Raw genomic sequence first — 26901 nt, forward strand, 5'->3', positions numbered from 1 at the left:
CCACTACTCAAAGATATTCAGTTTACTGTCAGAGAGGAGGAAAGAAACCAGAAAATATTGATATTTGAGAAGCTGGAATCAGAGAATTTAGACTTTTTTTTCTTATAAAAATGACTCAAACTGATTAATCGATTATAGTTGACAACTAATCGCTTAATCGTTGCAGCTCTAAGGTAGATTTCTTTTAATTCTCATGTCACACCTCAAAGTTCTGCTCTTCTGTCACATTGTAGTTGTTCTTTTTTTAGTAATCTCTTTAACAGACCAGCAGAGGGCAATGTTGTTCTTTACTTCTTCTCTCCAAGTTTCCATGATATCAATTCAAATTAGGACTATCTTTAAAATCTTGGATTAAATCCATCTTTTTATTTATTTTTTCATCCACTTTTGCAGACTGCAGCAAGAAACGTCTCGACTCACTAAACTGTAATCAGTACTATTTAGTTGCATCACTTACAAACTTTGTCTATGGATTTCTCAAACATTAGGGTCACATAGTCCCACTGCATATGGATTGTCTCCAGTAAACCACATGGAAAAAGTCAAGTTGCTGATTTAATACTGAATCGAGTACAACATGCTGAATGTGGTGGAAAAAGTATTCACATCTTTTAGTTCAGTAAAAGTAGAAATACAACAAATGGAATGACATAAAATCCTGTTTTCAAATCTACCAATGGATTCCTTAGGGTTTCTAGTTTCGTATGATACCTCTCTGTAGGCGGGCCGTATCCTGGGCGCATGGCCAAAATGAGTGAGACACCTGAGGGCGGATCCGCACCTGAGTCGACAAGTTCCAAGCTTCACGACCCATGTCGAAACATTTGCTAGTCAGCTGACTGTAGCTCTCTCTATCTCTTACTAATCAAAACAAGATGAAGTTACTCATTTTGTTCCTCTTCTGTCACGTTGCATCTACAGGTAAGATCATATTGTGACTCTCAACGTTATTTCCTGTTATTCTTGTTGCTGCAAAACTTGTTTGATTTAGTCACTTTTTAGTGCGTCATTGAGGAACCACTTTCACTTTGTCACACTGAACTTACAATAATACCACTAGCCTACTGTTGTTTTTATATAGGCCAACACGCCATTGTGTCAGAAAACGACACCTAAACTGTATATATGATTTAGTTTAGGCAATTAAAAGGGAAAATATTAATATCGTCGTCATAAACATGATAGAGGAAATCTTGACTGTTGCGAGGAGACTGAACCTCTACGGTGGGAAATCCTATCCTACTATCCACCAATATGATTGTTTTATATGGAAAAACGCAATTAAATCAAAATTATGTATTACAGCAATTCACATTTACTAGGTTTCCTTAATAATAATTCTATCATTTGCAAAAGAGCAAATCTCTGCTGTTAGTAGGCCTACAATAAATAATAATAATGATTGTATACTGGCCATCTACATTACTCATTGATCAATGCACAACATTTCAATTTAAATATTATATTATTATTATATATATATATAATATTTACCTAATTTATTGTTATTTTAAAACAAAATTGTAACTTCCATACTTTGCTATTGTTTATAGCATGTTATTGTTATTATATATTCATATTTTATATTTTCCAAGCTAGTTGTAGTAGTCTGGTATATTTATAGTGTATTCTAATATATTTGTTATATTGTGTATCCTATAGATATTACCTCTAGTGTTGATATGTATATTTATTGTATATTTACGGTCCCTGTGCATTGCCTGAATAACCTGCTGCTGTTACAGAAGAATTTCCCAATTTGGGATCAATAAAGTACATCTATCTATCTATCTATCTATCTATCTATCTATCTATCTATCTATCTGTAATGTGAATGGGTCTATAACATATTCTTTTGTAGCTCAGACTAATTCAACATATTATTTTCCTTTTTTGGGTAATTGACAATTAATTAACCCATTTGTGCCCAAAGACTATATTTAGTATGATAAGGACACATTTGTTCTGATCGGTCAAAAGATTTGAAAAGTGGTACGGACATACTTTGGGCAAGTATCTAACAGTACAACACTATTTACACTGCATATGTGTGCATATCTTTGATATTCAACTTTGTATGAGTTCATAGATACCAAATACTTGATTGTGTCCTTTGTAGTTTCTGAGATACAGACATTTTAATATCATACTACTGTATATCTCATCTGAGGTCACGTGACTACTGTTTTTACCTAAATATAAAGGAGTGCAAAAACAGTAGGCCCATGTGCCCAAAGGCTAGATAAAGTATGATAAGATAAACTCACTTTTCAGCCAAACGGTTTGACCGATTTTGAAAATGTCTTCAAATTAGTGCTGAGGCAAGTCCAAAATTCAAAATTTCAGTTGTGGGCACAAATGGGTTAATCAATCAACCCCTCAAAAATGTTCAAAATCCAATTCAAAACCTTCTTTGTCTTGCAGTGAAACACTCCCTGAAATTTTTCGTTACTGCAACTTCTGGATTCCCAAACTTCCCAGAGTTTGTGGCTGCTGCGATGCTCGATGAAGTGCTGATAGGTTACTGTGACAGCAACAACAAGACCCCAGAACCCAAACAGGACTGGGTGAGGAAACTAGCAAAGGATGAGCCACAACACCTGGAGTGGTATTCTCTTCAGTGTTTTAGTTTCCAGCAGTTCTTCAGAGCCAACCTTGACAGCCTGAAGCAGCGCTTAAACCAAACTGGAGGTACAGTATGTTTATGTTCGTATGTAACTTTTTACTGGTGAAATGTTTCCTCCCTCTGAGGTGAGACATAGCTTACAGTATAAACACACTGAGCCAATGTGTGTGTGTCTCTGTGGTGAAGATGTCATATTATCTGTTATCCCCTTAACCTCTTTAAGAGGTTGTTGCACTGAGTGATGATACTGTTATCATATGAAACTAGAACATCTAAGGAATCCATGTTCCTTGGGAAGATCGCTAAATAACACCTCAAAGTTACGCTAAATTTTGGCAAGGAAAAACTGCCATGGCGATTTTCAAAGGGGTCCCACTGTAAAGCTGAGACTCTTGTGGATCCAATAAGCCTGAATGTATTCATCTGTGATGATGTTAGTCCCCATAGGAGACATTTCAGTGTAGTGAGACCATTTTTTCACTGTATGAATTGACCTGTGGTGACCTCTAGGATAATCACAACATCATGAAACTTTACAGCCACAAACTAAAGAGCTAGAGCATTCAGAGGATGGATGGCTTTCCTAACTAGATTGACAATAAGGGGGCTTCTGAGCAGTTTACACAACAGAAGTGCTTGCCATCCAATCGCCGAAAAATGCAATTCTTGCAGAAATCTCCAAATGTCAAACTTTTTTGATACCAAATCACAGCATGGCTTTTTCTATGGTGTTCCTCAAGGTCTTGGTGTCTTAATGTGGTATTTTGAAGGGATTGGCGATTTTTTTATCAATACTCCAGTGGTAAAAAATGGTTAAATTTATCACCAAATCTGTAACAAATGGTATCAACCCAAAAATTGCTGTAACAACTTATGAGACATAATAGAGCATGGGAATGACCATCATATATTTCTATTATAATGTTCTATGCTCTTATACACTTTCACTATTTATTTAAATCTATTCATCCATTTATTAATACATTTTAATTCTGATTAATGACTAGAACAACTTGACACAGAGCTGCATCTCAAATTAATCTCCAGGTTCCCAGCTTTCAGATGATGTACACCACTTCTATGTGACATCTACTGTTGACTATTTATCTACCCCTGAACATCCCCTGTACCCCACCCCTCTAAAACAGAAGGTAGAATGGTAAAGGAGCTGGCTGTACTGAGATGTCTCTTTTTTCTGTCTCTCTCTCAGGTGCCCACATTTTTCAGAGGATGAACGGCTGTGAGTGGGACGACGAGACTGGAGAGGTTGTTGGTTTTAGTCAGTACGGTTATGATGGAGAAGACTTCCTTGTGTTGGACCTGCAGACGCTGACATGGACCGCTCCAAAACAACAGGCCTTCATCACCAAACTTCAATGGGATAATGACAAAGCTAAATTAGAAAACGACAAACACTACTTCATCAACATATATCCTGAATGGCTGAGGAAGTACCTACACTATGGGAGGAGCTCTCTGCAGAGAACAGGTAGGATCACATGGCAAGATGTACTGTTGTACATGAACTCAGTGCTTCTAAGGCTCTGTATCATTCCAATGAAAATAATATCCTGACACATCCTGGTGTCTCAGTACAGACTCATCTGTGTCTGTCCTTCTCCCCAGAGCGTCCCTCAGTGTCTCTCCTCCAGAAGACTCCCTCCTCTCCAGTCAGCTGCCACGCTACAGGTTTCTACCCCGACAGAGCCATGATGTTCTGGAGGAGAGATGGAGAGGAGATTCATGAGGACGTGGACCTCGGAGAGATCCTCCCCAACCACGATGGATCCTTCCAGATGAGTGTTGAGCTGAACCTGTCATCAGTCGCACCTGAAGACTGGAGGAGGTACGACTGTGTGTTTCATCTCTCTGGTGTGGTGGACGACATCGTCACCAGACTGGACAAAGCAGTGATCAGGACCAACTGGGGTAAGACTGGTATATACTTGTATATTTGTTTATTTATTTGCAACAGATTCCTGTAACATTTGGTGGACAGTTAGACCATAATTAAGGAAGAACTTATCAGAAACTAGTGTGTATAGTGCCAAAATGTTAACTTCAACTTTGTTGTCCCCCAGGAGCGATTTGTCTCGCAGCTAGGTAAAACACAGAAAACATAAAAACATAAAACATAATACAAATGTAAAAAGCAATGCTTTAAAAAAGCCATATAAACTCACATAAAACAAAGTAGAGCAGTGACAGTTTGTGCCTTTACTGGAGACAGTATTGAGATGACAGGAAACGAGGCAGAGAAAGATGCAACAAAGATCTGTGGCTCAAACTGGGGACATTATGGTTCGTGGTCGGCGTCTTAACCCGTCAGCTACAGGAGCAAAGTTAAGGATATTTTGGGCTATTTGTCTACAGTGGGACTGTCTGTGAAATTTTCCAAGTTATGGTTTATTACATCAGTGGTTCTCAACCTGGGGGTCGGGATAACATATTAAAAAGAAAAAACTTATTTTATATTGGGGAATGGCATTTACATTACATCGCCTCAACCAGTGATATAGAATTGATATTTAGTGAGTGTGTTTGTGAGAATCAAAGTGTGCATGCAGGTGAGTTTCTGACGGGGCATTTCCGGCGGGTCGGGGGGAGAGAAAAAGTCACGAAACGCATCAGAAATCCACAGTGCCTGGAGCACATTGGACAACGCCTAGGAGCTAGCTGTTCAAACTAAACCAAACTAAACACACAAACAACGCCTTATATTATTTATCCTACATTTATTAATCAGAGCGTTCACTATAATCACTCAAAATCGCAAGTAGAAACAGCTGTTTACGCCTGGCTGGGGGGGGGTCCCGAACACCAACCGGATTATTCTGGGGGTCAAGACTCGAAAAGCCCACTGGTCAAGACCACTGAAAACACTTTCAGAACCACACAGCACACAGTGTGAATGAACCCAAAGTGTGAATGTTCTGTTTTGGTTCCAGTTCCTCCTGCAGGGTTCCCTGCTGCTCCTGTTATTGGAGTTGTTGTAGGACTGCTGCTGCTGCTGCTGGCGGTCTGCATCGCTGGACTCTTCATCTGGAGGAGGAACAATAACGGTGAGGAACAGAGATGTTTTTATTCCTCTGATGAATTAAAATAAATACCTGTGATAGTCTCGTCCTGCATATTTAGTGTGGTACTTCTGGTAACTCAATCCATTTATTTGACTGTGATAGTGAAGCACAAAATGCTGTTTTTTTTCTTTTTCTGCTTTCATAAATTCTGAAATGTGAATCATTTTCTAACATTGTTTTCTCTCATCTGTATTTCAGGGTTTCGCCCTGCTAACAGTAAGTATTATATTGTGAAATATTTCACATTATATACAATTATATATATTTATATATATATTTTGCCCTTGTGGGCGAGCAACTAATATCCTGTTCAACATAAAAACAAACGTCTGGCATAATGTGGACACCAATATGACAAGGATTTCACTTTATGTACTACTTATTTTGACAGCGGGGCAGTGAACATAGAAGAGGATGCTGAACTCCACAACATTCTGTCATTTAATAAATCTCTCTGATGAAAGCTGCTCATCTGATTGGCTGCTATATATATATATATATATATATATATATATACACTCACCGGCCACTTTATTAGGTACACCTTGCTAGTACCGGGTGGTCTTCTGCTGCTGTAGCCCATCTGCTTCAAGGTTGGACGTGTTGTTCGTTCAGAGATGGTATTCTGCATACCTTGGTTGTAACGAGTGGTTATTTGAGTTACTGTTGCCTTTCTATCATCTCGAACCACTCTGCCCATTCTCCTCTGATCTCTGACATCAACAAGGCATTTCCGTCCACACAACTGCCGCTCACTGGATATTTTCTCTTTTTCGGACCATTCTCTGTGAACCCTAGAGATGGTTGTGCGTGAAAATCCCAGTAGATCAGCAGTTTTTGAAATACTCAGACCAGCCCATCTGGCACCAACAACCATGCCACGTTCAAAGTCACTTAAATCCCCTTTCTTCCCCATTCTGATGCTCGGTTTGAACTTCAGCAAGTCGTCTTCACCACGTCTAGATGCCTAAATGCATTGAGTTGCTGCCATGTGATTAGCTGATTAGCTATTTGTGTTAACAAACAATCGAACAGGTGTGCCTAATAAAGTGGCCGGTGAGTGTATATATATATATAGGTATGTGGTGTGCAGTGTGCGCATGTAGTGCAATGTGCAATGTATATATATATATATATATATATATGTATGTATATGTGTATGTATGTATTGCATGTTGTATTGCATGTGCTTATTGCATATTATAAATAATAATATGTGCATATAAGAAAAGATAACAACTAGTTAATATGATTAAGTCAAATATGTCAGTAATTAATTGGTATTGTGATTAAGTTATATTATAAGTAATGAATGGGTATTGTGATTAAGTTATATTATAAGTAATGAATTGGTATTGTGATTGAGTTATATTATAGGTCATGAATTGGTATTCTGGATTGATAACAAATGTGTAACTAATGATTTATGGAGAAGGGGTTGGATTAAATACATTTGTAATTCTTCTCACTCCTTTTTGAATATGTAAATCAAGGCATCAAGTGTTTGACAATTTCTTTTTATGCTTTTCATTGTATGTAAATACTATTTCTTTCTGGCTGTCCACTTGTTGGTATGATAATTCTTCTACTTAAGTAAATGTAATAAATTGCTTTCCATCTTTGTACAACAAAACCTGAATGGTGTATTTTTTTTTTATTCATAGTCTGTGAGGAGAGATCTAGATAGATTACAGTAGGGCTGCAACTAACAATTATTTTCATTGTCGATTATTTTCTCGATTAGTTGTTTGGTCTATAAAATGTCAGAAATTGGTGAAAACTGTAAATCAGTGTTTCCTAAAGTCCAAGATGACGTCCTCAAATGTCTTGTTTTGTCCTCAACTCAAAGATATTCAGTTTACTGTCATAGAAGAGGAAAGAAACCAGAAAATATTCACATTTAAGAAGCTGGAATCAGAGAATTTAGACTTTCTTTTTTCTTACAATAATTACTCAAACTGATTAATTGATTATAGTTGACAACTAATCACTTAATCGTTGCAGCTCTAAGGTAGATTTCTTTTTATTCTCATGTCACACCTCAAAGTTCTGCTCTTCTGTCACATTGTAGTTGTTCTTTTTTAGTAATCACTTTAACAGACCAGCAGAGGGCAATGTTGTTCTTTACTTCCTCTCTCCAAGTTTCCATGATATCAATTCAAATTAGGACTATCTTTAAAATCTTGGATTAAATCCATCTTTTTTTTTATTTTTTCATCCACTTTTGCAGACTGCAGCAAGAAACGTCTCAACTCACTAAACTGTAATCAGTACTATTTAGTTGCATCACATTACAGACTTTGTCTATGGATTTCTCAAACATTAGGGTCACGTAGTCCCACTGCATATGGATTGTCTCCAGTAAACCACATGGAAAAAGTCAAGTTGCTGATTTAATACTGAATCGAGTACAACATGCTGAATGTGGTGGAAAAAGTATTCACATCTTTTAGTTCAGTAAAAGTAGAAATACAACAAATGGAATGACATAAAAATCCTGTTTTCAAATCTACCAATGGATTCCTTAGGGTTTCTAGTTTCGTATGATACCTCTCTGTAGGCGGGCCGTATCCTGGGCGCATGGCCAAAATGAGTGAGACACCTGAGGGCGGATCTGCACCTGAGTCGACAAGGTCCAAGCTTCTGACCCACATCGAAATATTTGCTAGTCAGCTGACTGTAGCTCTCTCTATCTCTTACTACTCAAAACAAGATGAAGTTACTCAAGTTGTTCCTCTTCTGTCATGTTGCATCTACAGGTAAGATCATATTGTGACTCTCAACGTTATTTCCTGTTATTCTTGTTGCTGCAAAACTTGTTTGTTTTATTCACTTTTTAGTGCGACATTGAGGAACCACTTTCATTTTGTCACACTGAACTTACAATAATACCACTAGACTACTGTTGTTTTTATATAGACCTACACGCCATTGTGTCACAAAACGACACCTAAACTGTATACATGCTTTAGTTTAGGCAATTAAAAGGGAATATATTAATATCGTCGTCATAAACATGATAGAGGAAATCTTGACTGTTGCTAGGAGACAGAACCTCTACGGTGGAAATCCTATCCTACTGTCCCCCAATATTATTGTTTATATGGAACAACACAATTAAATCAAAATGATATATTACAGCAATTCACATTTACTAGGTTTCCTTAATAATAATTCTATCAATTGCAAAAGAGCAAATCTCTGCTGTTAGTAGACCTACAATAAATAATAATAATGATTGTATACTGGCCATCTACATTACTCATTGCTCAATGCACAACATTTCAATTTAAATATTATATTATTATATATATATATAATATTTACCTCATTTATTGTTATTTTAAAACAAAATTGTAACTTCCATACTTTGCTATTGTTTATAGTATGTTATTGTTATTCTCTCTTCATATTTTATATTTTCCAAGCTAGTTGTAATAGTCTGGTATATGTATAGTGTATTCTAATATATTCTTTATATTGTGTCCTAGAGATATTACCTCTAGTGTTGATATGTATAGTTATTGTATATTTACTGTCCCTGTGCATTGCCTGAATAACCTGCTGCTGTAACAGAAGAATTTCCTAATTTGGGATCAATAAAGTACATCTATCTATCTATCTATCTATCTATCTATCTATCTATCTATCTATGTATCTATCTATATATCTATTAGAAATGAGAATGGGTCTAGAACATATTCTTTTGTAGCTCAGAGTAATCCAACATTTTTTTAAATTCTCCTTTTTTGGGTAATTGACAATTAATTAACCCATTTGTGCCCAAAGACTATATTTAGTATGATAAGGACACATTTGTTCTGATCGGTCAAAAGATTTGAAAAGTGGTATGGACATATTTTTGGCAAGTATCTAACAGTACAACACTTTTTACACTGCATATGTGTGCATATCTTTGATATTCAACTTTGTATGAGTTCATAGATACCAAATACTTGATTGTGTCCTTTGTAGTTTCTGAGATACAGCCATTTTCTTATCATACTACTGTATATCTCATCTGAGGTCCACATGACTACTGTTTTTACCTCAAATATAAAGGAGTGCAAAAACAGTAGGCCCATGTGCCCAAAGACTATATTTAGTATGATAAGAAAAACTCACTTTTCAGCCAAACAGTTTGACCGATTTTGAAAATGTTTTCAAATTAGTGCTGAGGCAAGCCCAAAATTCAAAATTTGAGTTGTGGGCACAAATGGGTTAATCAATCAACCCCTCAAAAATGTTTAAAACACAAATCAAAACCTTCTTTGTCTTGCAGTGAAACACTCCCTGAAATATTTCCTTACTGCAACTTCTGGAGTCCCAAACTTCCCAGAGTTTGTAGGTGCTGCAATGCTCGATGAAGTGCTGATGGGTTACTGTGACAGTAACAACATGACCCCAGAACTCAAACAGGACTGGATGAGGAAACTAGCAAAGGATTACCCACAAGACCTGGAGGGGTATTCTCATGAGTGTTTTGATAACCAGCAGTTCTTCAGAGCCCACTTGGACAGCCTGAAGCAGCGCTTAAACCCAACTGGAGGTACAGTATGTTTATGTTCGTATGTAACTTTTTACTGGTGAAATGTTTCCTCCCTCTGAAGTGAGACATAGCTTACAGTATAAACACACTGAGCCAATGTGTGTGTGTCTCTGTGGTGAAGATGTCGTATTATCTGTTAACCCCTTAACCTCTTTAAGAGGTTGTTGCACTGAGTGATGATACTGTTATCATATGAAACTAGAACATCTAAGGAATCCATGTTCCTTGGGAAGATCGCTAAATAACACCTCAAAGTTACGCTAAATTTTGGCAAGGAAAAACTGCCATGGCGATTTTCAAAGGGGTCCCTTGACTTTACACATGCACACTTTATGATAATCACATGCAGTTTTTTTGAATGCAGTATAAATCTGTTATTTCCGCCTATTCGAAAATGGTGTATTTGAATATTTCTGCATACTGGGGTCCTTAAACAGTCTTGAATTATATAAATTTGGGTATCACTGTAAAGCTGACACTCTTGTGGATCCAATGAGTCCAACTGTATTCATGTGTGATGATGTTAGTCCCCATAGGAGACATTTCAGTGTAGTGAGACGATTTTCTGAAATTTGACCTCACTGTATGAAATGACCTGTGGTGACCTCTAGGATAATCTCAGCCTCATGAAACTTTACAGCCACAAACTAAAGACCTAGAGCATTCAGAGGATGGATGGATCAAACTACAGACCTAGAGCATTCAGAGGATGGATGGCTTTCCTACCTAGATTGACAATAAGGGGGTTTCTGAGCAGTTTACAGAATTGCAGAAAAATGCAATTCTTGCAGAAATCTCCAAATGTCAAACGTTTTTGATACCAAATCACAGCATGGCTTTATCTATGGTGTTCCTCAAGGACTTGGTGTCTTAATGTGGTATTTTGGAGGGATTAGTGATCATTTTTATCAATACTCCAGTGGTAAAAAATGGTTAAATTTATCACCAAATCTGTAACAAATGGTATCAAACCAAAAAATGCTGCAACAACTTATGAGACATAATAGAGCATGGGGATGACCATCATATACTTCTATTATAATGTTCTACGCTCTTATACACTTTCACTATTTATCTTAATTTATTCATCCATTTATTAATACATTTTAATTCTGATTTATGACTAGAACAACTTGCTACACCGTGCTGCATCTGAAATGAATCTCCAGGTTCCCAGCTTTCAGATGATGTACACCACTTCTATGTGACATCTACTGTTGACTATTTATCTACCCCTGAACATCCCCTGTACCTCACCCCTCTAAAACAGAAGGTAGAATGGTAAAGGAGCTGGCTGTACTGAGATGTCTCTTTTTTCTGTCTCTGTCTCTCTCAGATGCCCACATTTTTCAGCAGATGAGCGGCTGTGAGTGGGACGACGAGACTGGAGAGGTTGTTGGTTATAATCAGTACGGTTATGATGGAGAAGACTTCCTTGCATTAGACCTGCAGACGCTGACATGGACCGCTCCAAAACAACAGGCCTTCATCACTAAACTTCGATGGGATAATGACAAAGCTAGATTAGAACACAACAAAGACTACTTCATCCACGTATGTCCTGACTGGCTGAAGAAGTATGTGCACTATGGGAGGAGCTTTCTGCAGAGAACAGGTAGGATCACATGGCAAGATGTACTGTTGTACATGGACTCAGTGCTTCTAAGGCACTGTATCATTCCAATGAAAATAATATCCTGACACATCCTGGTGTCTCAGTACAGACTCATCTGTGTCTGTCCTTCTCCCCAGAGCGTCCCTCAGTGTCTCTCCTCCAGAAGACTCCCTCCTCTCCAGTCAGCTGCCACGCTACAGGTTTCTACCCCGACAGAGCCATGATGTTCTGGAGGAAAGATGGAGAGGAGATTCATGAGGACGTGGACCTCGGAGAGATCCTCCCCAACCACGATGGATCCTTCCAGATGAGTGTTGAGCTGAACCTGTCATCAGTCGCACCTGAAGACTGGAGGAGGTACGACTGTGTGTTTCATCTCTCTGGTGTGGTGGACGAAATCGTCACCAGACTGGACAAAGCAGTGATCAGGACCAACTGGGGTAAGACTGGAATCACAAGTAATGGAGTATTTTAGACTGGGGAATGGTTTTTACATTACATCACCTGTACCAGTGAAATAATTTGCCTCAGAACAGATTTTATTGAGTGTGTTTGTGAGAATCAAAGTGTGCATGCAGGTGAGTTTCTGACGGGGCATTTCCGGCAGGTTGGGGGGAGAGAAAACTAAACCAAACTAAATACACAAACAAAGCCTAATATTATTTATCCTACATTTGTTAATCAGAGCGTTCATTATAATCACTCAAAATCAGCTGGGGGATGTGTGTAGAAACAGCTGTTTACACCTGGCTGTGGGGGCCCGAACATCAACCTGATTATTCTAAAGTTTGGGAACCACTGTATTACATAACCAGCCATAAGTCTTAAAAACGTGCAACAGCAACCACATTTAGAGGACCGGTGCTGACATTTACTCTGAGAGGTGCTGCCAAGTTTGATGGCTTTTCACACATACGTGGCGCTAAATAAAGCTTTTATATCTTGAACTCCTGGTTTACTGTACCCACTTAAAGGGACTATTTGTAACTTTGTACGCGCATAAATGTAGCGGGTCGTCACACATGCGCGCTCACATATGCGCGTTCGCGTGTGGCCGCTGCCTCTCCAACTCTGCCTGCCTGCCTTCGCTCAGACAGCGCGCGCGTTCTCAGCTCGCTCCACCTCTAGACGTGAACGCGCGCTCACTCCTCACTGCAGAAGAGTTAGTTTAGCTCTGAGAATATCTAGTGAATGCACAGGGGACGTTTGAGCAGAAAAAAAATGCTGCAGCTCCTCCAGACCAACAGATGTTTCCCGTGTCTTGTGAAGTGGCGGAGCTCCTTAGCTAGTAACGTTACCCTCTCGTTACCGACCGGGTGCCGGTGTCTCCTCTGCTCTCCGGCTGCGGGAGGAGAGAGCAGGGAGACACGCTGCAGAGCCCCGCTGCTTCAGCCTGCACTTAGGCAGGAAAAGCCAACACTAGGATCAGATCTAAATCATGTTCATGGAGAGACCTTCGTCTGGTCAGCTAACATTACTGCCAAGCAGCTGAAATATAGAGTGATATTGTGGTTTTAGCTGACTTGTGTCGCCTCACTGTTTTGAGTGATGCTCGTTCAGGTATATTGAGAGCGAGCAAGCGCGAGCCCGACGCTGACTTTTGTTGATTTCACGGCCACAGGTGTCGCTGTTAAGAAGCATTTCTGAAAGTTACAAATAGTCCCTTTAAACCACTGATGAGCTGTGAACCTCTTTGTCAGGGTTTTTATTTACTGCACATTTGTTTGACCAATAATGATTGACAGCACTGCCTGAATGTTGATTTGAAATGAAAGTCATATCCAGAACTGAGGCATTACCACTGAAAACACTTTCAGAACCACACAGCACACAGTGTGAATGAACCCAAAGTGTGAATGATCTGTTGTGGTTCCAGTTCCTCCTGCAGGGTTCCCTGCTGGTCCTGTTATTGGAGTTTTTTGTAGGACTGCTGCTGCTGCTGCTGGCGGTCTGCATCGCTGGACTCTTCATCTGGAGGAGGAACAATAACGGTGAGGAACAGAGATGTTTTTATTCCTCTGATGAATTAAAATAAATACCTGTGATAGTCTCGTCCTGCATATTTAGTGTGGTACTTCTGGTAACTCAATCCATTTATTTGACAAGTGATAGTGAAGCACAAAGTGCTGTTTTTTCTTTTTGTGCTTTCATTTTCTAACATTGTTTTCTCTCATCTGTATTTCAGGGTTTCTCCCTGCTAACAGTAAGTATTATACTGTGAAATATTTCACATTATATACAATTATATATATTTTTCCCCTTGTGGGCGAGCAACTAATATCCTGTTCACCATAAAAACAAACGTCCTGCATAATGTGGACACCAATATGACAAGGATTTCACTTTATTTACTACTTGTGTTGACAGCGGGGCAGTGAACATAGAAGAGGATGCTGAACTCCACAACTTATCGTCTCAGAGGACTTTATAATCTGAACAACAAATGGCGCTCTCTACCCTTCATTTGGATAAAGAAAACCCCCCAAACTCATTTAATAAATCTCTCTAATGAGAGCTGCTCATCTGATGGGATGCCATACTGAAGGAGGGAAGAAGTGTTCGGATGGACTTGCATTTATATAGCACTTTTCTAGGCTTCCGACCACTCAAAGCTCTTTACACTATATGTCAGCATTCACCCATTCACACACACATTCATACACTGATGGCAGAGGCTGCTAAGGTGCCAACTTTGCCCATCAGGATCTAATCTAAATACTCATTCACACACCGATGGTCATGCCTTCAGGAGCAATTTGGGGTTAATGGGACTATTTTGTAAGAATCAGAAAATGCTTGTTAAAAGTGACACCTGTGGCCGTTGAGTCAACGAAAGTCAGCGTCCTGTTGCTCGCGCTTGTGCTCGCTCTACATAGACATGAACATGCATCGCTCAAAACAGTGAGGCGACACACGTCAGCTAAAAGCACAATATCACTCTATATTTCAGCTGCTTGGCAGTAATGTTAGCTGACCAGACGAAGGTCTCTCCATGAATCACTGCTGATCCTAGTGTTGGCTTTTCCTGCCTTAGCCTCCCAACCGCGGCCCAGAGGGAACAGGGGAGACACCGGAGTTTTGGTCGGAGACGATAACGTTTCTCTCTGCGGAGCCCCGTCACTTCACAAGATACGGGAAACCTCTGTTGGTCTGGAGGAGCTGCAGCATTTATTTCTGCACAAACATCCACTGTACATTCACTAGATATTCTCAGAGCTAAACTAACTCTTCTGCAGTGTGTAGTGTGCGTGTATGCACGTGAGAGTGGAGCAAAATAGCGAGAACGAGCGCAGTGTGTAAGCAAGCAGGCAGGCAGAGGAGCAGAGACTACGGCCCTGGAGACCAAAGCTACGGTCTCCCCCGAGTCCAACACTGTTTAACAGACGGGCTTCACTAGATACAACTTTGCGGTTTTGGTGCTTCCGTGTAGTTTGTGTTGGAGTCTCGTCTGAAATCATTGCGGGACACCGACCCGCAATGATTTATACGTATAAGAAGTTACAAACAGTCCTTTTAAGTGTCTTGCTCAAGGACACATCAACATGTGACCCGGAGCAGCCGGGGATTGAACCACCGACCTTCCAAGTAGTGGACGACCTGCTCTACCCTCTGAGCCACAGCTGCCCCAGATCTTTTTTTATTATTATCATTATTATTATTATCATTATTATTATTATTTTTTATTTTTATATTGGTAAATGCATTTATATAGCATTTTTTTAGTCTTCCGACCACTCAAAGCACTTTACACTACATGTCAGCATTCACCCGTTCACCCACTGATGGCAGAGGCTATCAGTGCCAACTTTTATGGCTATGCCTTCGGGAGCAATTTGGGGTTAAGTGTCTTGCTCAAGGACACATCCACAGGTGACCGGAGCAGCCGAGGATTGAACCACAGTATGTATCTCAAAACTGTACTTAGGTACTTAAATAAATGTAATAAATTACTTTCCACCTTTGTACAACAAAACCTGAATGGTGTAGTTTTTTATTCATAGTCTGTGAGGAGAGATCTAGGTAGATTACAGTAGGGCTGCAACTAACAATTATTTTCATTGTCGATTATTTTCTCGATTAGTTGTTTGGTCTATAAAATGTCAGAAATTGGTGAAAAATGTTGATCAGTGTTTCCTGAAGCCCAAGATGACGTCTTCAAATGTCTTGTTTTGTCCTCAACTCAAAGATATTCAGTTTACTGTCATAGAGGAGGAAAGAAACCAGAAAATATTCACATTTAAGAAGCTGGAATCAGAGAATTTCGACTTTTTTTTTCTTACAAAAATTACTCAAACTGATTAATCGATTATATTTGACAACTAATCGCTTAATCGTTGCAGCTCTAAGGTAGATTTATTTTTATTCTCATGTCACACAAAGTTCTGCTCTTCTGTCACATTGTAGTTGTTCTTTTTTAGTAATCACTTTAACAGACCAGCAGAGGGCAATGTTGTTCTTTACTTCCTCTCTCCAAGTTTCCATGATATCAATTCAAATTAGGACTATCTTTAAAATCTTGGATTAAATCTATTTTTTTATTTTTTTTTCATCCACTTTTGCAGACTGCAGCAAGAAACATCTCGACTCACTAAACTGTAATCAGTACTATTTAGTTGCATCACTTACAGACTTTGTCTATGGATTTCTCAAACATTAGGGTCACATAGTCCCACTGCATATGGATTGTCTCCAGTAAACCACATGGAAAAAGTCAAGTTGCTGATTTAATACTGAATCGAGTACAACATGCTGAATGTGGTGGAAAAAGTAGTCACATCTTTTAGTTCAGTAAAAGTAGAAATACAACAAATGGAATGACATAAAATCCTGTTTTCAAATCTCTATTTAAGTAAAATTATACAAGTACAAGTATAGTACTATATATTCATATATATATATGCAGAAAGCCCAAAAGTATTTGTGTCGGCATGATCTATTTTTGCAGCTGCTCGAAAAGGAACAAAGTTGTTTGACAAAAAAAAAACACTTAAAGGTCCCATGTCGTGCTCATTTTCAGGTTCATACTTGTATTTTGTATTTCTACTAGAACATGTTTACATGCTGTAATGTTCAAAAAACACTTTATTTCCCTCATACTGTCTGCCTGAATATAACCTGTATTTACCCTCTGTCTGAAACACTCCGTTTTAGTGCATTTTAACAGAATTGCAACGGAATTGCGTTGCTAGGCACAATTTGGGTCCATGTTTACTTCCTGTCAGCTGATGTTATTTACATACACTGCAACAGGAAATAAACTGGGACACATTTAGAATGTTTACGTTTATAACCGTGTGATGGTCTAAATATTGTATATTTGTGAAATCACAAATGGACAGAAATCCTAACCGCTTATTTCAAACGCACAATTTCTGAATACGGGCTGTGTGTATTTCTCCGTATATTGAGCGTTTTGATACTTTCACATTATTTATATAGCCCTTAAACCTGCTTTATAATATAAAAGACAAGAAAAGCTCACTTTTTACAATATTTGACCTTTAATTCGGGCTGCATCTAACGATTATTTTCATTGTTGATTAATCTGTCAATTATTTTCTTGATTAATCGAAGTTGTTTGGTCTATAAAATGTTAAAAAATGTCGATCAGTGTTTCCCAAAGCCCAAGATGATGTCCTCAAATGTCTTGTTTTGTCCACAACTCAAAGATATTCAGTTTACTGTCATCGAGGAGTAAAGAAACCAGAAAATATTCACATTTAAGAGATTGGAATCAGAGAATTATTATTATTTTTTTTTAAATGACTCAAACTGATTATCAAAATAGTTGCCGATTAATTTAATAGTTGACAACTAATCGATTAATCTTTGCAGCTCTACACTTAACTCAAGGTCCCCTTACTCGCTTTTTCAGGGCCTTTCAACCACGTCTAACATTTGTATTCAGTGGAAGGAGTTTGCTCAGCTGTTATGGCGATAGCTCAGCTGTCATCACGTCACCTAAATTCCCTACTTTGTATACAGGTAGGCATTTATAAATATTTTTTTTTATAATATGGGACCTTTAAAGCTTGTTTTATAAATTTATATAATTCAATTTGTGCTCATTCAAGATATGAATGAAGAGCTGAATGACTTTAAAAGTGAAGACACTTAATTTTTTTTTTTTATAATGAAGATGTCTTTATTTCCCTAGTACCAAAGGGGGAATAAATAATAACAAACTAAACAACAACAAAACCACGGTATTGGCTATCGGCAAATATTTTATTGTAATCATTGGTATTTGTCCATAATTTTGCAATTGGTTCATCCCTAGTAAGTAGTAATTAAATGCAGTGGAGTAAGAGAAGTATCTCTCTTAACTGTATTGAAGTAAAAGTATAAAGTGAATAAAATGGAAATACTCAAGTACAAAGTACAAAACTTCCCACCAATGTGGGGTGATAATAACATGAGAGTGGAAACTAGAAATCAACTATTCCTCACTGGGTTCATAAACCCCTAAAACAGCATCAAGAACCACTGGGAGTCCCAGTTTGGGAGCTGCTGTCTCAGCTTACATATTAACTGTAAAATACCATTAAAATCCTGCAGAATTCCTGTCAAACCTTATAAGCCCATATAACAGCCCCTGCTCTTGGCTCCTCCACAGCAAGTACCTGGCTGAACACATGCTGTGTGTAATGCAGGCGACAATCAGGGTGTCACCGTGAAGTCTGGCACTTGTTGGAAATTTGCACCTACTATTCTGAGACAAAAAAAAAAACTGACAAAAGAAATATCACAGCTGTTAAAGTCCTTGTCGGAGAACTCATTCTCCACGCCTGATTTGCTCTGCTGTTCTCGCATAGAGGAGAATAATTAAGAGAAATCTATTGAGACTCGACAACGTCGAAGAAAAGGACCAAAGTGTGGGTTAAAAAAGTGAAATACGCTGTTAACGTCTCCACCTGTGGAGTTTTTTAGCGTGACTAGAAACGGAGAGTACTCTGCAGACAAACGACCTGTAATAACCCTCCGTGATTTCTCTGTGTTAAAACGGCACGAGTGACCCGAGACTACTTTCTCCGTGACAGCTCAATAATGCTCTGTATGCACAAGAGGTCTGATGATCACTGATACACACAGCATGAAAGGACTGTAAATACACACGGTGTTAGATGCACGAAGTTTGATGTTAAAGTAGCTTTAATTGGCACAACACTTGCAGGCCTACACTGTGAATGATTTTACTCAGCTCAACAGTGTTGACAGTATAGACCGGGCGCTCATTATGACTCATTGCTTACTAGTGCACAGCCTGCAGATTACTAATCACATGCATTTACCGCAATCAATCCTTGTTTTACTTTGCTGTGGGTACCTTGAAAGGAAATACAGAGCAGTGAAGTAGAGCTTTCATTGTCACTTGCTTTTTACGCAGCAAACATCTATTTGCTATGTAAATATATAGACGAGTAATGGTAGTGGCTAGAAGGGGGCCCGCAAACAGGGGAAACTCTTGCAAGATTGTTAAGGTTAGGTCGTCGGGCAGCGAGTCTTGCGAGAGTTTTTGCAAGTTTTCAGCAGATCTCAGGTCAGATTTCGCAATTTGCGGGCTCCCTTCTAGACGTGTCTACCTGAGCAGAGAAGTCTCTCTCCCTCAGAGCTTCTCTGTGCTTTGTTGACACAGCCGGGCCGGCCGTGCATGCCTTTTAGTGCATGTAAGTGCATGTGAGCGTGTCCCACTGGCTAGCTCATGGCTGCCGCTCTGAACTGCTCTCATACGGCTGTTAAAGCTGATAACGCTGTCCCGACCTGCGGTGGCGTTGCGGAAGTGTAGCACCCACCCTCCGGTTCCCCCCCTCAGGTTAACACTGTTAGCTCTGTTAGCACTTGTTGCCATAGTTTTTACTGTTAGCACCGTTAGCTGCGAGCTCCCGGCTCAGCCGTCGCCATGTTGAGAGCTGTGCAGAGGCAATAGAAATGCTCCCAATCTCACATTTAGAACCTTTAAGACGAATGTTAACATCAGCATGATAACATGCTAATGTTAAGCAGGTTTAATATTTATACCATGTTCATCATCTTAATTTAGCATGCTAGCGTGCTAACATTTATTAATTAGTAAGTGAAGTGGCAAGAAACCCGGAGAAAGTTAGAAAAATAGACATAATTTTGTGTAAATTTGTATTCTTCTAACCATCCCTTTAATCATCTTGTGACCCTTCAGATTTATCTTAGGACCCCTAGGAAAGTCCTGACCCCCCATGTTGGGAACCGCTGCTTTAAGGCTTTACTCTATTATTCAAATGGCAATTTGTGTGAATTTCGATCTCAAATACAACATCCTCCATAATGTACAGAAGTTAACAGTCCTCTCTCTGCCACATTTCTCTTATCTTCTTCGATTTGAATTTATATATATATATTTAAAGAGAGCCATGTTGAGCCTGGTAAGATCACAACAAAGAAGGAAGACATTCTGGGCTGTATCTCCTTGAGTAAACATAATGCAGAATGAGTTGAGTCTATCCTGACATCATCTTAATGAAAATGTCTGTGGGGAAACAACAAATAGGGCCAGGCTAAGGCTAGGACTACAGGGAGTGTAACCGGAGTGCAGATAGGCGGAGGCAGGGAGGGATAAGGCGAGCGGAGCTGAGCGGGGTCAGTGGAGGCGGTGTAGAAGCCACATTAAGGCTGAGAAACACAGATCAGCAGAGATGATGAGGAAGAGTCAGATAAAGTCAGGAACGGGAGGAGGAGGAGGAATGATGATCTCGCATGTGAAAATACTATTACAGGGCTGGCTGAGTTTTTAATGTAGCAAAGAGATGCTGTTAATATTAAAAGTAGCAGGTGGTAGAGCAAGCGTATACTGATAATGTGAGGCTGCTCAGGGATATCAGCCAGGGATGACCAACGTTGGCTTTTTAAGGTAGATACTGATACAAAGCATTGCTGCCAGTAACTGATGTTTTCTGCTGTAATCTAACTTATAGAAATGTATTGTTTCCCTGGAGTTTATTTGTTCTCTGAGTACTACTGATGTAGCTTTCTGAAGGCTGGTACAATCCTGTGTATAATATTAATACAGTTGGGATCTGTTATGGGAATTTTCAGGATGATTCAGATAGCCAGTAAACTATGGACAAAAATAAACAGCTCAGCTTAAGAGTACACCTTTTAAATATCACAAAACGTAATGGAAAATACTCTTTGCACTTTTATGAATTAATACTTTTGTATGTGAAATCAATCCTCACATGTCTGTATGTATATTTGCATTACATTTGCTGTCCTTTTCAATGTAAAAATGAGACTCTGCTAAATATAACATTAGGCCTTCACAGTTTGACTTACACAAATATTGGGAATTTCCTTAAAGGTCCCATATCACGCTCATTTTCAGGTTCATACTTGTATTTTATGTTTCTACTAGATCATGTTTACATGCTGTAATGTTAAAAAAAAACTTTGTTTTCCTCGTACTGTCTGCCTGAATATACCTGTATTTATCCTCTGTCTGAAACACTCCGTTTTAGTGCAATTCAACGGAATTGCGTTGCTAGGCAACAGCTTGGGTCCATGTTTACTTCCTGTCAGTTGATGTCATTCACATGCAGGGCAACAGGAAATAAACTGGGACACATTTAGAATGTTTATGTTTAAAACCTGAAATGGTCTAAACATGGACCCAAGCTGCTTTATAATAAAAAACATGAAAATCTTACTTTTTTATAATATGGGACCTTTAAAACTGGTCTTAAAGGAATAGTATGTAGGATCTGGCAGTATCTAGTGGTGAGGTTGCAGATTAAAACTTCTCTCGTGTGCCAAAAACACCATAATTAATGTTTTTTTCCTCAAGTGTTGAAAACACATACTGGTTAGCCTTATTGGCTGCAAAATCTGATGCTTATTTTAAAAAAGCATATACATTTAGGTCTTTTGAAGAGTATATTCCTGTCTTTATTTATAGTAAGTCAAGTAAATTAAACATTGACTGTAACAAAATGTATTTAGTTTCATCTTAAGTGAAAATTATACTTATATATTATAGCAAATTTAGCTTTTGTTTATGGTCACATTTAAGTTGTAAAATAAGCAAAAACATATTGTTATATTGACCTGCATTAAAGGGACTGTTAGCAACTTCTTACGAAGTAAATAAAAAGACTTGTAATAAAATTAGTGTTTAAATTAGTTTATTGAAATGTAAAAACTATACTTAAATGTAATAGTGAATATCAGTTCTTTTACTAAATGAAAAAAAAGTCCAAAATCATCTTTTTACTGTGTATGAATGTACATTTTTGTGTTTGGCAAGAGAAATAATTTAATTGATATTGAATCCGAATTTTAGGTTTCAACCAAGTAATGATGATTTATTTAATAGCACATAAAAAAAGAACATTTAACAAAACAATATAAATAATAACAGAATATGCAAGGGAGGCTGCCCCAGTTTTGATTAAAGCAATCAAATGAAATATACTTAACTGATTGCAATTTAAGTTTAAAAACATAAAAAATCCTAAATATAATTTGAGAAAAACTATAAATTAACTAACTAATTAGGTGTAACAAATTAGAGTATTCTTTTAAGTCGGTTGTGTATGATAATGTGGGCATGGACACTTATAACATATACTGAACCACAATGTTTGTAGAGAAAAAATAAACAAATAAAAAATAAAACTTTTGGTAAGACCAAAAAGTATAAATCCATAACATCCAAGTGTGTTTCTGAAATCAAAACTGCTGCTGTTATTTTTCTGCTAAATATCTTTGAATCTGACCATTTTCATGTCAAACGTTTCAAGTTTTTTCCCCACAATGTTCTTCGTGTCAGGACTGACAGCCAGGCTAATGAAATTCTTTAGGCAGTTAACTGCCCTTGATGGGTAAATCAGGACCACAAAGGGCTGCTGCTCTGAGACTCACCACCCCTCTCAGCCAGGCCTTAACTGACATCTCCAAACAGCTGTCAAAGCCACAACACCTACTGGGTAATATCACTTATCGGGGTGTGTCCACAAATCCAACACGTTTGAACATATTTAGCACATATAGAGCACGACAGCAGCAGTGTTCCTCTTAGATAGTGGTTAGCTTGGTTTCACAGCAATGGCAACCTAGAGTCATAGAAAAAACACCAACCTGCATGGAAAAGGGAAAGCAGTCTTAAAGGTCCCATATTGTAAAAAGTGAGATTTCCATGACTTTTATATTATAAAGCAGGCCTAAGTGCTACAAAAATACTGTTACACTATGAAAACGCTCAAATTACGGAGAAATACACACAGCCCGTATTCAGAAATTGTGTGTTTGAAACAAGCCGTTAGGATTTCTGTCCATTTGTGATGTCATAAATATACAATATTTACACGGTTTTAAACATAAACATTCTTAATGTGTCCCAGTTTATTTCCTGTTGCAGTGTCTGTAAATAACATCAGCTGACAGGAAGTAAACATGGATCCAAGCTGTTGCCTAGCAACACAATTCCGTTGAAATGTACTATAACGGAGCGTTTCAGACAGAGGGTGAATACAGGCATATTCAGGCAGACAGTATGAGGCAAATAAAGTTTTTTTTTTAACATTACAGCATGTAAACATGTTCTAGTAGAAACACAAAATACAAGTATGAATCTGAAAATAAGAACAATATAGGACTTTTAACATGGGACTGGCCATATACTTCTATCATAATGTTCCATGCCCTTATACACTTTACAATGTATTTTAATTGATTAATTAATTTATGTTTATTTCTGAATTATGAACAACTTGGCATACAGTGCTGAGCTGCATCTCAAATGAATCTTCAGGATCCCAGCTTTCAGATGACGTACACCACTTCTATTGTGAGTCTCAAAGGGAGTTTTCAGTCTTCTAATTGGAAACTTACACATGGTTGGTATGGCGTGTGATGATTGATTCCTGGTTTTGGAATTAACACCTTCATGTTGAGAAATATTTTCAGAAACTATAATAACTCTTTTTGGAGGATGTATTGGGGGGGGTGGGGGGGGAATTGTACTTTAGACCTATGTATTTTTTTAAAGTCTTGGCTACGGCCCTCGTCTCCTTATAGCTCCGAAGCGCTGCCAGAAATTGCACGATTTGCTAGCGATTTATTGGCAAAGGGATAAGTGTTTGGAACATACTGATTAATTGGGATGACTTTTTTTGCCAAAGAAATAGTCCCTTATAAAACTGTCCACAGAGTGATTTGTGGATTACCCAAAGAAATAAGGGCATTATATTCTGGAAAGCGAGGTTTGCTATTTAGTTGCAAATGTTTTATTTTACTGCTGCACTAAAGAAAATCCCAGTCACCTTTATTGTACTGGGGCGGCTGTCCAAATTCCAGAGGCAGATATTGCAAAAGCCCAGCACATAAAACCAAATAGTTTCATACCACATGTGATAAATGAGGAAACTTGGCTTATGTGGCTTTAAGGATTGTCAGTCAGTCAGTCAAACACTTTGGTTCCACACTAAAATATCTCATACATGGATTATCATGAAATTTGGTACAGATGTGCATAGTCCCCAGAAGACGAACCCCGGTGTCGTTGGTGATTCCCTGACTTTTCCTGTAGTACAATTTGGTTCAGAAACAACGTGTCCAATAGTTTGGTTTATGACCAATTATCTGCAAAACTAATGACACTCCCAGGAGCACCAGCTGTACTTTAGTGCTAATTAGCAAATGTTAGCATGCTAACAAGTCTAAACTAAGATGGTGGTCATGGTAAGCTTGCTCAACATCATGTTAGCATTGTCATCGTGAGTAGTAGTAGTAGCATGCTAATATTAGCATTTATGTCAAAGTAGCGCTGTGCCTAATGCGTTTATGTCATATCGCTTAAAGGGGACATATTATAAAAAAGTTAGATTTTCATGTTGGTTTTTTTTATTATAAAGCAGGTTTAAGTCCTATATCCATACTGTGAAAGTATCGAAATGCTCAATCCCCGGAGAAATACACACAGCCCGTATTCAGAAACTCTGCATTTGAAACAAGCTGTCAGGATTTCTGTCCATTTGTGATGTCACATATATTTAGACCCTTTACACAGATTTAAACGTAAACATTCTAAATGTGTCCCAGTTTATTCCTGGTTTCAGTGTATGTGATTGTCATCAGCTGACAGGAAGTACACAAGGACCCAAGCAATTCTGTTGCAATTTTGTCGCAATTCCGTCCAAATGCTCATTTTCAGGATCATACTTGTATTTTGTATTTCTACTAGAACATGTTTACATGCTGTAATGTTCAAAAAATCCTTTATTTTCCTCATACTGTCTGTTTGAATATACCTGTATTTACCCTCTGTCTGAAACGCTCCGTTTTAGCACATTTCAATGGAATGTGTGGAATTGCGTGGAATTGCGTTGCTAGGCAGCAGTTTGGGTCCATGTTTGCTTCCTGTGAGCTGATGTTATTTACATTCACTGCAACAGGAAATAAACTGGGACACATTTAAAATGTTTACGTTTAAAACTTTGAAATGGTCTAAATATTGTATATTTGTGACATCACAAATGGACAGAAATCCTAACGGCTTGTTTCAAACGCAGAGTTTCTGAATACGGGCTGTGTGTATTTCTCCTTATATTGAGCTGTTTGTACACAGTACACAGTATTTATATAACACTTAAACCTGCTTTATAATATAAAAGACATGAAAATCTCACTTTTTACAATATGGGACCTTTAAAGTTTAATTAGGCTATAACTAATCAAAACCCGGGTTTAGTCTAATTCTCGGGAGTAGCAGGACAGGGCAGGATTCAGGATTTGGGACAACTGCTCGTATTTTGGGACTGTCCCGAATTTTTGGGGACGTTTAATCACCCTACATGCAAATACCATTCACCTCCACTGTTTTGGATCGTCTCAAAACCTCTGCACATAAAACCAAAACTACCTGGGTGGCTCTGAAACACTTAGACACTTAGAAAATCAGTTTTTTGAAAAGTGACCCTTTCAAACATGTTTGTAGTCACATTAACCCATGTTTAGGTTACTTTCACCAATGAAGCTTGAGTATTGTTGCCATGGTTACCTGCAGTTTAACGTGACCCAAATGTCTACCACGCTCCAACCAATCCAATCATACACTGCAATAAAATATGTAATAAAAAAAATATCTGCAAAAAAGCAGAACAACGCTTGACCCCTCAAACAGCCTTTCAGGTTATCCACGCTGTCCGTGCTCCACCAGAGCCCGCTGGGTAAAGTGTTGATATAAATATTAAATAAGTGATGTCAAGCGGAGGAGGATGTTTTAGTGTCACGTCTCTGTAAGCATTGTTTTTTGTGTAGGTGTCAGCAAGCCAAGCATCTCTTCACTTGAAGCTGCATCACACATATTGATCAACAGCGCTGTGTATCCAAAGAGGCCTACAATGTGTGTGTGTGTGTGTCATGCATACTTTTCACATGCAGCGGTCCCACAGTACAGCAGTGTAGGAGTAGCTAATCCAACCGCCTCAGTGCTTATAGCAGATGACCCACAGTTGAGTAGCTAAAATCTCACCCTCTTTTCAGGCACAGCAGCGCGCTGTTGCTGCAATTTGCTCCCACTATTGTGAAGAATAATAACTGATTGTTGGGTTTTATCTCGATTCAGCCCCCCGTGATGAACCCCCCCCTCCCTCAGTCAGGGATCGCTTCCAACGTTGATTTATGCAAAGCCACTGTGGAAAAGTCAACTAAATCCCGACTGGTGAACGTGCAGTTGTTTTTCTAAGAGGTGAAGCACGTTCCCTGGAAGCGGTGTGTCAAGTCGCAGCAACTCTGAGCGGCGATGATAGAGGGAGTCAGTAATGCAGAGCAGATAAACAGAAATGTGAATGGGAAGAGGAACTTTACAGGCAGAAACACTGCTTGATGTTTTCTGCCTGGAAATTGAGTTGCTTTCAAACAGCGAGGAAGTATGTGTGTGTGTCTGGTGTCGAGGTTACTTGATTAAACTGGAAGAATGCCTAATTACATCAAGCAAGGCTCGCTCGGATGAATATGTGTGTATCCAAATACACCGAGGCTACATCTGCAAGCTTTAGAT

The 26901-nt window shown here is 38.6% G+C and overlaps 2 protein-coding genes across 6 annotated transcripts in view; both read left to right on the forward strand.

The window, feature by feature from the left end:
- Positions 1–26901, forward strand: part of LOC119502682 (major histocompatibility complex class I-related gene protein-like) — a 334522-nt gene that overhangs the window by 151886 nt on the left and 155735 nt on the right. The window contains exons 5-7 of one of the 5 annotated variants that reach the window (XM_037793759.1): positions 11592–11870; positions 12008–12310; positions 13747–13861. The exons of 2 other annotated variants lie outside the window; for them this stretch is intronic. In XM_037793759.1, the coding sequence (XP_037649687.1) occupies positions 11592–11870; positions 12008–12310; positions 13747–13859 (695 nt within the window). In that variant the 3' untranslated portion in view covers positions 13860–13861. The remainder of the gene's footprint in view (positions 1–11591; positions 11871–12007; positions 12311–13746; positions 13862–26901) is intronic. 2 more of the 5 variants (XM_037793763.1, XM_037793762.1) reach the window with 2 other exon arrangements.
- On the forward strand, positions 365–14556 carry LOC119502698 (major histocompatibility complex class I-related gene protein-like). The gene is made up of 7 exons (XM_037793849.1): positions 365–921; positions 2425–2691; positions 3837–4115; positions 4253–4555; positions 5575–5688; positions 5905–5922; positions 14238–14556. Exons 1-7 carry the CDS (start codon positions 876–878, stop codon positions 14246–14248), a joined length of 1038 nt encoding a protein of 345 aa, XP_037649777.1. The 5' UTR covers positions 365–875; the 3' UTR covers positions 14249–14556.

Source organism: Sebastes umbrosus, chromosome 15 (genome assembly GCF_015220745.1).
Source record: "Sebastes umbrosus isolate fSebUmb1 chromosome 15, fSebUmb1.pri, whole genome shotgun sequence".
NCBI lineage: Eukaryota > Metazoa > Chordata > Actinopteri > Perciformes > Sebastidae > Sebastes > Sebastes umbrosus.